Here is a 12,916-nt window from a genome sequence, read left to right as displayed (position 1 = left end):
AGGCAACAGTTTTTGTTGAAGTTTCTTGTAAAGAACAGTGTGTCATCTTTTCGATGTCAAAGGATAGAGAAAGGACTGCACAGAGGAGAATTGCGTCAGTTTATTCAACTACAACTAGCCAGTGTTCTCGACCGACATGAGGATTCGGATCTGCGTTTATCAAACACGCACACAAAAAATACACACAAAACTATCACGTTTTACATGTCTAAGAGGTTATTCCACGTGAACGTTTAGTTTATTTAGTATTACATATTTGTCTGTCTGTTCCCGTGCTACATTTCACTTTGCAGAACCAGTGGGCTCTTCTCCTTCATTGGTTGCAGTCTTCCTGTCATCTGGACACAAATCTAAAACGAGAGCAACGATGCATGAGAGTTGGAATCGCATGAAAGATGACGCAAAGCTAAAAATGACAATCGCACCTGAGTCCAGAAAATAGTATTCCGGGGGGAAGTTCAGACACACGGCCTGTTTCTTGAAAGTCTCCAACTCGGATGGCTCCAGCTGACCAGTTCGAGCTTTGAAAAGCAACAAGAGAAATGTCGGGATGAGGACATGGATGGAAAGATAATTATCTGAACTAAGTTGACATTTTGCAGCTTACATTGTCAAATACATTAAGGTAAATAGACAAAGTGAAATTCCTGCAGAAATTCCGTGGGAATGCTGAAAGCTGAATGCTAATAAAATATTTCCCGAGCAAGATTTGAACCAACACACTCATTCTGGACAAAATTAGGGATGCAACTGGTAAGTATTTAACATGTGAGCCAACTTGACTTATTGACCTATTTATATGTACAAGTGTTATCTGAAAGTACCCATTCATTTAGATGGAAAAATAGAACTAATGACATCCAATGGAACAATAAAAAAAAAAAAAAAAAAAAAAAAAATTCAATAGCGCCACCTAGGCATGCAGTACCCACCATTCATTTAGATGGAAAAGTGGAACCAAGATAGTTAGTATACTTTAACCACTTAGCATAATTGCCATGGATACATTTGCAATGTATAGTCGAGGTGGGATTCGAACTCCTGACCTCCTGGTTACTGGACAATTCGTTTTACCAAGTTTGCCACAGAGCTGGTAATGATGAGAAGTTTTATGTATCGAAGTGGGCGTGGAAAGTGGGACTTAGAAAAAGTTCAATGTCAGTCCCATTGAAAATGAATGGGGAAAGTTGATATTTAACATTTAACATTTAACATTTAACATATTGTGCGAATACTGTAAGTACTGTGAAATCAGATGATATAGTCCCAAGATGCCGTGAATTTTTTAATCAAGTTGAAATTTGAATGGTGTAAACTGGAAGTATTATGTGGGAGTTATTACACAGCAAAAAAGTGTGGAGAATAAAAAGCTGAATAACATATGTTGGAATGCTGAAAGCATTCCCACAATTAACACCATCATGACCAACATTAAATTACAGTGGGTGATCATCAAAAACGAGACAGATTTTATCCCTAAAAAGCTATCTGCGTTACTTACAAGCCACTTTACATTATATACAGTTTGACAACGTTACTTGTACTGGATATTTAAAATGTTTAAACTGGCTGTATGCATACTTTAATATGTTTAATATGTTCTATGTTGATACTATCATGGTGCATATATACTGTATATGCATTAGGGCTGCACAATATATCAGAAAAAATAAATAAATAAATATATATATATATATATATATATATATTATTATTATTATTATTATTATTATTATTATTATTATTATTTTTCCATTGGACATTTAGATGAAAATTCATTGTATTTAAAATAGTAAGATTATCATGAGGTTGTTGTAGTACGAGACGTGTTATTTAGGGTCTTTTTCGCAGCAATCAGTGCAAATGCATGAAGAAAGTGAAACACGTACTAAAGAGGAAAAGGTATCGGCCCTTGGATTTGCCATCTGGTAGGAGGGTGGTATCTTCGGACAGGAGGCAGTCAGAGCAGGTTGCGTAATATTTGCCCTCATGATAGGACGTGTGGTTGTTGATGTTGACTGTGTAGACATGAAAAAACAGACATCCCACATGAAATACAGTAAGGTACATAAGTAATTAGGCAATGGCAGAGTTTGCTTGTGCCATCAACTGGAAATAAAACAATGAGTAAACAAAGATATGCCTCATGAAAAAAAAGTGTCATCTTGTGTAGTATCTCTCTTTTCAGGGGCTCAAATATTTGGAACATTTAACATGCCGATAATAGTAATGCAAGCGGATTAAAAAAAAAAAAAAGTCTACACATCTCCGTTCAAATACGATTTTTTTGTCATAAAAAATGTATTTAAAAAAAAATGGGGCAAAAATTAATCAGAAAAACAATAGGACAAAATATAAAAAAAAAAAAAAAAATTATTCCAAAAAACAGAAAAAAAAAGTTATTCCAAAAAAACAGAGCACCAACTTCTGTGTTTCTGAGAAATATATTTATTTTTCTTACCTCTGAACTCCTCCGGCTCTATACGAACTACTTGCTCGCGAGGTGGGAGTGACAAGATGGCCGCCCTGTGACTTCAACCGGCTTGCACTGGCGTGTATGGGCTATCGGCTATCCAGTCATATATACAGGTCAGTGGTCTGTAACAAGTCACTTGGAGTTCAGAGGTATAAATAAATAAATAAATAGTCTGAAAAACAGAAGTTGGTGCTCTGTTTTTTTGGAATATTTTTTCCCCTATTTTTTGGAAAAAAATTTTGCTGTTTTTTTTTTTTTTTTTTTTTTTTTTAATAATGTTTGTCCCCCTGTTTTTCTGAGGATTTTTTCCTCCTGTTTTTCTGAATATTGTTTTCCCAGTTTTTCTGAATATTTTTTTTATGATAGAAAAAAAATATTCAGTAAAACAGAAAAAAAATCATAAAAACAGAAAAAAAATACTCCAAAAAACAACAACAAAATAACAAAATTAGTCGGCAAAACAGGAGATATTTTTACCCCAAGTGAATTGCAATACGCTTCAGTAGGAATCATACTCATAATAGGCTACTCCAAATTCTTCTGAATGCAACACCAAATGCAAAAGATTCATGCATTGAAGTAGAGACAATGCTTACAAGTAGTGTGACTGGTCATTCCGGAGACGGTGACATCAGCGGACCCCTGAAGACATTTATTGTCGTTCCTGCAAGGTCAAAGTGGAAATAGGAGTAAGAGTTAATGACGATTGGAAGCAAACGCTCCAACGAGTGCGGCGTCCTTACAGACGGTCGGCCCAGTAGAGGGAGATGCTCCCGCTCTGGGAGGATGGTGACAATTCGATCCACGAGCTGTTCGCTGCCACCAGGTCGCTCTTCAGGCCTGGCTCGTCCCACGAGCCCACGTGGAGGACCCATTTCCCGAAGATCTGACGCACAACAACAAGGCCACATACTGAGTTAAGTGATTGTTTACTGCATATTACGTAACACGCTCTCAGGTGTGCACTATTTTTTTTTCTTCACTCACTCATTCACACACGTAAGCTTCTGTGAGTGAGTAAGTGAAAAAAACATTTTTAAAGTGTGTACATCCTGTATTTAAAAAGTGCATTTTCCTCAGTGAATCCGGCAGACAGCCCCTTTAATTGTACATGAAAAATAATGAAGTTATCAAATTCATTCTGGACAAAATTAGGGATGCAACGATAAGGGCAATATCGTGATATGGTGATATTAAAACTGCCACAATATCGTCGTCGCCATGTTCACAATATTTAAAAAGAGCACATTTGTAAAAAAAAAAAAAAAAAAAGTCATGTTGATTTCCATTTGTGCAGTTCTAGCACCCTCTAGTGGCTAGTTTATTAGTGCAATTTAATTTTCATTTGGGATGTTTTGGCCTTCTATGTTTAAAATCTAGGCTTATTTTCAGATGAAGGGGAACCTAATTTGCTTGTGAAGTGGATCAATGTGTGTTTGCATTAGCAAGTAAGTGCCTCAATATTGTTATCAGAGTTTGTAAGTGGTTTATATACATTGCTGTTATGTACAAAAGCACAATATTATGCTTTTTTTGTTTTTTTTTTAGTATGAGCTCTTTTTTTTTTTTTTTTTTTTTTTTTTTTTTTTTTTTTTTTTTTTTTTTTTTTTTACAATTTTGTGATCTTTTTTAAATATCACCAACCCCCCCACAATATCGTGATAATTATCATATCGTGACGTTCAAATCATGATAATATCGTATCGTGATGTTTGGATGTCGTTACATCCCTTGACAACATATGAACTTTTCACTGCTGAAAATGTTTCCATGAGTGAAGTATCCCTTTAATTAGGGTTTTAGTCTGGTCTAGTCTACTTTTTTGGTCTGGTGAAAAATGTTGTTACGTTTTCGTTCATGAATTTAACACTACAAATGAGCTATAAATCAATAGCTTTAGTTTTGTTTTTCCGCAACTTTCAATAGCTTCTTGCTCCTGCTCCAATATGGCTGTCTTGAAAACAGGTGAGTAGTTTTACATTATTTTTATTTTAATTTACACTGATCATTGATCAACTTCTTTGTCTATGTAGTTTATTTTGAACTAAGAGTGCATGGTTGAAATGAAGACAAACACCCTATAAGTGAAAACATGATAACAACAAACAAAAATGACATTGACAGACCACATGACACGTTATCCAGGTTTTGAGCGCACTCAAATACTCACAGGGCTGTGGTTGTCCAGCTGCAGAGGTTTAACGAGCTCCTTGCAGTCAGGTTGCGATGCAGCACACAGGGAGGTGAAGGCGAGCAGAACGGCCAGCAACTGGGCAGACATGGCTGAACATACAAGACCACCACCAGAGTGCGAGGACGTTAGGGAGGCTGCCTGCAACTTGTGCCAGCGACGTGTTGTATAACAGTGGACTGGAACACACACACACACCCTCACGCACACCCACCCTGATGCAAAGGCCCTCACATTTGATGCCCATGCAGTCGCCAGGGGTCTCTTGTGTCCTATTCATCCTGTTATGTAACATCCAACTGACAGGGTATGAATAGGGAAGCTGCCTGCAAGAAGCACACGAAGATGTGTTGTGAAACAGTGGGCGTTTCTAGAACCCCATAGGGGCCCCAGGCTACAAACCAGGCAAATAAATAAATACATAAATAAATACTGAATCATAAATAACCACCAAAACTGAAAGCACTTCTACCAGGCCCAGTCTAGGAAAAATCAAAAAGAAAGAAAACTCCACCCATGCGCACAATTAGATCACGCAAAACACGAAAATCCAATCACTTCAAGGTCAATTTTGGAGTTTTCAGTGTTGTGTATTGCAAAGTAAATATTTTATCAGTGTAATCAATACTTGATGTACAAAGTTAAGGTCACCCAAATGTGAATGTGGTAAAGGTGAGGGAACTAAAAACAACTCAAACTCGTCGCATCATTTTAGTGCAAAGTAAATGTAATGGAGTTAAATATGTAGTTAAAATATTTTTCATTCCATTTATTATTTGTATTATTTGAATGATCATTTCATGGTTCTTTTGTATATTTGTGAATTTAATCTAAAATTCCAAAAACAATTTTGTCAATGAAATAAAATGAAATTGAAGATGCTTTAAAAAAACAAAACAAAAAAAAGAAACTACATTTTATGTTTACAATAATATATATATATATATTATATATATATATATATATAATATATATATTATTATATATATAAAATTATAGCAAAAAATTTCTTCGTGTTAGTCTTTGGTACTTATTTTAAATGTGAATTTAAGTAGATATGTTTTGATATTAACTGGAAAAAAGGACATTTGAAAGTGTGTCACACGTAAGTGACGTCATCTAGCAACAGCCACTAGAAAAGCACCTTCAGATGACGTCATTCGCATGGTGTTTTTTTTGTAAATAATAGTATTTTTTTTTTACTTAACTGAAACTAACTAAACAAATAAGCATTTATTAAATAAATAAAACGAATAAAAACTAACACAACCACCTTGAAAAGTATTATCAAAACTAACTAAATAAAAATTTAAAAAAAAAAACTAACTAAAATGAAAATTCCCAAACTATAATAACCCTGATTACAACGCGACTTTGCCGAGGGAAGCAGACGTGCCGTGCAGGTACAAATTAAGAAGACGAACTGTTTTTGTCTTCTGCAGCTATAATCAACACGTATACAGACCATGTAAGCTACACTGTGCAGCATGTCAAACATGAGAATGTGCTTGTTCCTTACAGTTACAGATCATCCGTAAGTGAAAATTCTCTCAATCCTGATAGCCATACTGTGATGTGGGTAAAATCAAGCAGCAAACTCATCAAAAAAAAAAAAAAAAACTTAATTAGTCTTCAGCATAACTCATGTTTCATCTATTTTTTTTTCTGCTACGCATGTCATTTTCAGTGTCAGTGTTTTGTTTTGTCGGTTTCTATGTGGTTCTCTTGGTTGCCCCTAGATGGCGCAGGGAGACGTTTAACAGGGGCATGCACACCTGTGTACAATTGCAATTAATTACCAGTCTTATAGGGTTTGCCAGCACGCCAGTAGGTTGCTGGATCATTCGTTTGTCCAATTTGCTCCTGTCTGGTCCTTCCTCTTCCTGGGAGTAAGTTTTGAGCTCCCCCTCTTAGTAATTACCCTCAATTTACTTCATTTGTTTGTACTTTGTAATATATCTTCTTAACTGTTTGATAGCTATTTTTGTTCCCATGTTTCTGCCCTTTTGTATTTTACAGCTTTATTTGTTGCTTTCGTTTGTTATAATACTGTGTGAACTTCTTCAAATGCTTACTGCAAATGTCACACCCATGACAACGCACTTTTTAAGATGGCCGACAACTTCACACGGTTCCATTCATGTTCTGATCAACTTCTAAACAATAAATCCATTCGTCTCTCCATAGTAATTTGTTGTTTTTGATCGATGAGGCCCCCCCAAGTGTGACTTTTCATGTCCAAGTGTCATCATGACATCTCATGTTTGTTCACTTCTGTTTAGGTTGGCTGGCTCTCATTTCTGGCTGGTCTAAACTCTGAAGGGCGCCCGGAAACTGGAGGACCGGACGGAATTTGTCTGTTATACAGAGTACAAATACTCAGGTATGTTATTTGTGTTTTCAGGTATCTGCACTTTCATTTTTCTTGGATGGGAGTTTACTTTTACTCCCTAAATTAAATGACTCATTTCTATGCTTTGTACTCCTTACCTTGTCAAAAATAGGCTTGTTACGCCCCCAAAAGGTGTAAAGTAAATCCCTACCTCTCATTCTTTCTCTCCTCCCTCCCCCTACTTTGCCTCTTGCTCATGCCATATAAATGCATCTTTTTCTCATCCATTGACAGTTTTCCTGCTCTCCGGTTGTCATCAAACACCTCGTCATGTTTGCTCATTACTGTTTGGGTCTGTTGGCTCTATCCTATCTGACTGCTTCATCTGATTTGAGCTGTGAGGAGCTCGTCACACATCTGGATGATCGGAACCTGGTATGTCAACTTTATTTTTTGCTCGGAATTGCTTGAAAAGAACCACAATATCTATACAGGGAATTGGAGACGATGAACAGAAAACGTGGCTATTCTTAAATCCACCAATAGTTTGAAGATCCAAGCTAACCAACAAGTTGTCAACAAGACTTTGTTGCTGTCTTGAATCTGGGTATATGTCTCCGTAGGTTTCTGGCAAATGGATCTTTAATGTTGGCACGTCAGATAATAAAGATTTCTTGGATGAACTTAAAACGATTACCAGCTCCTGGATTGAACTCTCACCTGTGCCCAACAGTGATAACGTCACAATGATCTGGAGGGACAAAATGTAATTTGTTACGGCTTTTTTTTTTTTTTTTTCCCCTAACAAGTAAATTAATGACTTTCCTTTTTATTTACCAGAGATGGAAAATGCACTTCTGATAATGTTACTTCCACTTATCAAAGCAGCTCAACAAATGTACAATGTGAGTACATTCTGATTTGTCGCTTTATTTTAACTGGATGGGTGAACTATTTGACATGTTTCAGTAATAAACTGCACGTTTTCATTTATAGCTCACTACAGTACGCCTGAGGAAATCCATTCAGAGACCTACCTGAAGACGTGTCCTGACTGCCTCCTCCTGATTGACACCATGATATTGAAGATGCCTGATATGAGACCCCTAAAAGGCCGATTCTTTGCCCTCCTGAGTGAGGCTCCATGTCTCTTGCTATTCGGTCTACACCGACTGAGGTGACCCAAAACCTTAAACTATTCTTTGTGTGCAACAGCTAAATCGGGAACACTTGATGACTCTCAACTGGAGGTTTTCAAGAAACAGGCTGCCTGCCTTAAATTCACTCGAGATTTGCACTTCGGAAACGGCACTGGTAGGTGACTCAATTTTGTCTCTCTGATGCCGACTCCTGACTTGCAAGGATTCTTTCTTTCAGATCTGTGTCCAGAAGAGACCCTATAAAAAGAGAAAAAAAAATAAATAATCTTGCTGAATCTCTCCCAAGTTTGTATCAGATACTCCAACTTGCTGATAATTTGTTTTTGTCACATGTTCAATTACATTGGTGAGTTCTTTATTCGTTTCCTATGTACCTGTCTACAAATTTAATAAAATGAGACTTGGTCAATGGATTTTAACAGGCTGGTCAAACTTTGAAGAATGTGAAATGTGTGTCTGTTTTGTTCAAAGACATGAGTTGTGGTTAAACTCCCCTTCCCACTCTCTCCCTTGTTCAGAAATTGACCAATTGCAGTGATTTTGTTTTACAAGCTTGTGCTTCAAAATATTAATGTGACTCGGGTGTATGTTTAGCCTAAAGTAAACATAACGGAGGGATCAGTGGGCCTACAATGTACTTTCCTATTTCACCCTCTCTCCATATGTATTGGTATAATATATTTGAAAAGTGCCTGACAAAAATCTAAGTGCCATAAATGCTATAAAAACAAGCTGTATTGTATTCTATATATAGAGTTCACTTATTGCATATGTGGTCTGGAAGCTCCCACAATGCACTGGGGTTGTTTAGAGGTCTAATATTTGACATAAAAATTAACCCTCCTTAAATTGATACTTTGCTCATTTAGCCATTTTTGGCAGTCATTATTTTGCCTATAATTTGATATTTTAATTTTTCATGTCCAATTAGTGCCTTTTAACTCTTACTGCCACACGTTATAGAAAACACTGCCAGCCGTTTTTGAGCATTTTAACTCTTTCAAGGCAAACAATGTGTGCTTTTACTACATAAAAAGTGTTTCTACATTATTCTGTAATTTGAATGGCATTTAGTGAAAATTGAAAAGAAAATAAGCTTCTTGTGAAAACATTTTCTCCACAGCTGACTTTGATGATGCTAATATTTTTAGTGACACTGAATTAGGTTTAATTTGACAAAGGCTTTGATCATTCACGTCACCCTTGAAAATATTCTATTTCATCAGATTCCGCCATGCTTCATTGTAATTTCATACACCGGCAGTCCATTGAAAAGAGATATAATGCTGCCATCTGCTGGCCATAGTGGATGTTTTTAATTCCACAACTCATTGACCAGGTAGCGCTGCACTGGCCATTGATTTAAAAAGAAAAAAAAAATGGCAACAGTTGACATTTAACGTTTATGGCAGCATACATCATGATTTTACTAATCGTGATTTTGTTTTTGGCAGTCAAAGAGTTAAACACATTGTGCAACTTGCTGTCGACTGAAAATGACATCACAAGGGATCAGGTAACCAATCACAGCTCAAACAGGTGAGCTTTAAAGGTACTAAATTGTATGTGAAAAATAATGAAATTATATACAAAATATTAACTTTTTATTACTATAATGGGCTAAATAAGTGAAGTATCCCTTTAAGGTTCAAGTTTTGGAAATTGACTTGGGAATTCATGAACATTGTTCTTATGCTCCTGATGGAACTTTTTTTGGTCAGGGCCATTATCTTCTCTACAGGTAACTTTAGGCCACAGTTCTTCTCCACTTTTTGGTCATGTCTATAGATTTGCACCCACATTTCTTGAAATCTTGGGTGAAGAGAGAACTTGTCACCTGATCATCAGCTGCTTTTTTGTGGCTTCGGGATGGAGGCTGCATCATTGGCACTAGTATATTAACTCGGAATGTTGTGAGTTGTAGGGAAAATAATTCAAATTCCAAAGGTGGTGAGTATGCGTTAGATTTACTTTATTACTTAGTTCACTTCTTGGAAAAATTCTCAAACACAGGTCCACTATAAATTTTGACTTCCTCTTCCCATTTTCAATCTTGTGGAGGGTTTGCATAATTCTAATGCTGAACTACAGATTAAGTCCAAAGTTTAAATTAAACCAGATGTTTATCCTTATGTAATGTGAGCGGCAAAGCTCTAATGAAGCGAGACTTTGCCTTTTTTTTTTTTTTTCCAGAACTTAAATACACTATTTACCTCATATTTATGAGCTGTCTCTTAAATACCTAATTTCTCTCAGACAATATTCATACCACAATGGTTTGAAAGTAAATACTAAACACCGTAGGAGGCAAAAAAGATTTTGTCACATGATGTTTTAGGCCAGTTAAATAAGTCTATCATGAACTGCTGAAAAAAAAAAAAAGCTCACAATCACTAAAATACAAGCAAAGATCACAGACCGGTCGTCAAACTCTGGTCCTAAGTCCTTACTTGCATAATATCTCTGACCATATAAATGCATCATTTCCACACATCATGGTATCAAGCTGTCGGACATCTCATCATGTTTGTTCACTTTTGTTTCGGTCTGCTGGCTCTCGCCTCTCTGACTGCTTCGTCTGATCCGAGTTGTGAAGAACTTGTGGTTCCTCTGGATGACCGCAACCAGGTACGCTCTAAAAACAGAACAAGTCCTCACCATTTCGTTGGTGTCTTTTGGATCTGTGTGTATGTCTCCTCAGATTTCTGGAAAATGGATCTTTTATGTTGGAACTTCAGACACTAAGGAATTCTTGGATGAACTTAAAACAGTTAGCAGCTCCTGGATTGATCTCTCACCTGTGCCCCACAGTGATAACTTCACAATGTCCTGGAGAGACAAAATGTAACTTTTTGTTTCTTATCCTTTTTGATAAGCAAAATGCCAGCGTGCATAACAATAACATCACTTTTTTTTTTATATATATATATACCAGAGAGGGAAAATGCAGTTTTGGTAATGTTACTGCCACTTTCCCAAGCAGTTCTGCAAATGTACAATGTGAGTACCTTCTTAGTTGTGATTCATATAAACTCCTTCACATGCGGCCATTTTGGGAGCAAGTCCCACTAAATGACCATTTTTGTGTTAAACTGACCTGAGATTGACAGGAAAGCACTAGAAAAAAACAAAACGTTTTTACGCCATCTTCCTATCTTCTAGCTCACTTCAGTACCTCTGATCGAACCTATGCTGAGACATACCTGAAGACGTGTCCTGACTGCCTCCTCTTGATCAACAACATGGTTTCGAAGACCCCTGACTTAAAAGGCAGATACTTATACCTCTTCAGTGAGTATATTTATTCCACTGTACACCCTATATATCCGACACAAGCTATGTTGTGACATCATAAACTTGTTTTTGTGCGCAACAGCAAAATCAGAAACACTAGACGATGCTCACCTGGAGGTTTTCAAGAAACAGGCTGCTTGCCTCAACTTTACCCGAGATTTGCATTTTGGAAACGGCACCAGTAAGAACGATGTTTCCCCATTTTGTCTCACCGACGTCGGCACTTTCACCTGGAAAGCCTTCGCTCTGTTTCAGATTTGTGTCCGGAAGGGAACCACTAAAGAGGAAAAGATCTTCCAGACGGAGATCATACTGTCACCTTCACATCACATCTGTCATCTCCAACTTGCAGATGATACTCATGTTATCAATTTTTTTTCACAAGACTATTTCCATTAATGGGATTTACCCTTAAGTATTGGATCATATTACATAGGCTACAGCATAGAATTATAATCAGGGGTGCACAAAAATAATTTTGGTGAGGGTTCACAAAGAAACACTAAAGGTTGTTGCTTAGTGCTCATTTTCCCCTGACTCACAACTTTACTTTCCAATGTCAATTATATGATTTATTACTACTGATAGGAAAATAAAGTTTCATGAAGCAGGTTTTTTTTTTTTTTTTTTTTAAATCAATTTCCATTGCACTATCCTTTATCTTTAAACCAAGAGCACCATCTGCAAAAGTAAAAAAATAAATAAAAATAATAAGCCCAAGCTAGTGCTTCGTGAAGCTTCTTTTCCCATCACTATTTATTAGTATTCCTATTTATTAGCACAATATTAGTAGATGTAACCTATGCTTGTGTCCAAATTCACAAGGCTGGGTCCTCCGAAGGCCGAATTTGCCGGCTGCATGACATCATCCCCGGCGCGACTCGACAACACGCACAGACTACACGTGAATGGAGTGTCAGTCAATGCACTATCGACAAGCAACATTGACAATCCATTCATATGTAAGTCCTTGTGTGCTGACGAGTCGTGACGTCATGCAGCCGACAAATTCGCCCACACACTGAGGACAGAATATAGAACTTATATCATATACTGTGCGGGTGTAAAATATGTATTTTATTGTTGTTTTGTTGATTGTTAGCTGTAGAAGTTTTGCCTCTTATGGACGCAGATCTGGAAGAGAGAGACCGCACAGGTTACAGGTGATTCAAAGTAAGACTAATTGGGAAGCATCTCACCCGAGGTTTCAAAAAAGTGCAAATCCTGTGTGAAGTTGAGGCATGTGAGCTGTTTCTTGAAAATCTCCAAATTATCGCCATCTAGTCTTCCTGACTTTGCTGTTGCACGCAGTTTAGGATGTTACAAGTGAGGTTCACTACCTGCTAGAAGTTTCTGAGAGAAGAAGCCACTGCACCGGCTGGTAAGAAGCTAATTTTCTTCCTCTTTAGCAATGGCTGCATTAGCGGCTATGAAGCTTGATTGCATTATTGGTGCTGTCAAGT

At 37.0% G+C, this 12,916-nt stretch overlaps 3 protein-coding genes across 4 annotated transcripts; 2 read left to right on the top strand and 1 right to left on the bottom strand.

The window, feature by feature from the left end:
- Positions 1–85: 85 nt before the first annotated feature.
- LOC144018428 (uncharacterized) lies at positions 86–4,895 on the bottom strand. The gene is made up of 6 exons (XM_077520535.1): positions 4,647–4,895; positions 3,220–3,362; positions 3,073–3,140; positions 1,890–2,018; positions 426–521; positions 86–350 (listed from the first exon to the last, which is right to left on the bottom strand). The coding sequence occupies exons 1-6, from the start codon at positions 4,755–4,757 to the stop codon at positions 283–285; spliced, it is 615 nt and encodes a 204-aa protein (XP_077376661.1). The 5' UTR covers positions 4,758–4,895; the 3' UTR covers positions 86–282.
- A 1,526-nt stretch (positions 4,896–6,421) lies between these two features.
- On the top strand, positions 6,422–8,572 carry LOC144018430 (uncharacterized). Of its 2 annotated transcripts, none has more exons than XM_077520537.1 (8): positions 6,422–6,556; positions 6,950–7,050; positions 7,294–7,434; positions 7,623–7,765; positions 7,840–7,904; positions 7,996–8,133; positions 8,215–8,313; positions 8,377–8,572. In XM_077520537.1, exons 3-8 carry the CDS (start codon positions 7,330–7,332, stop codon positions 8,400–8,402), a joined length of 576 nt encoding a protein of 191 aa, XP_077376663.1. In that variant the 5' UTR covers positions 6,422–6,556; positions 6,950–7,050; positions 7,294–7,329; the 3' UTR covers positions 8,403–8,572. The 2 variants fall into 2 exon arrangements, with proteins under 2 accessions (XP_077376663.1, XP_077376664.1); XM_077520538.1 differs by having other exon boundaries at positions 6,494–6,580.
- A 150-nt stretch (positions 8,573–8,722) lies between these two features.
- Positions 8,723–12,173, top strand: LOC144018429 (uncharacterized). Its single transcript, XM_077520536.1, has 6 exons — positions 8,723–10,787; positions 10,861–11,003; positions 11,095–11,159; positions 11,322–11,450; positions 11,536–11,634; positions 11,709–12,173. The coding sequence occupies exons 1-6, from the start codon at positions 10,635–10,637 to the stop codon at positions 11,732–11,734; spliced, it is 615 nt and encodes a 204-aa protein (XP_077376662.1). The 5' UTR covers positions 8,723–10,634; the 3' UTR covers positions 11,735–12,173.
- The last annotated feature ends 743 nt before the right edge of the window (positions 12,174–12,916 follow it).

The sequence above is a fragment of the Festucalex cinctus genome, chromosome 5 (assembly GCF_051991245.1).
Source record: "Festucalex cinctus isolate MCC-2025b chromosome 5, RoL_Fcin_1.0, whole genome shotgun sequence".
NCBI classification, from domain to species: domain Eukaryota; kingdom Metazoa; phylum Chordata; class Actinopteri; order Syngnathiformes; family Syngnathidae; genus Festucalex; species Festucalex cinctus.
Note: the sequence above shows the minus strand (reverse complement) of the source record. Positions and strands in the feature narration are given on the sequence as shown.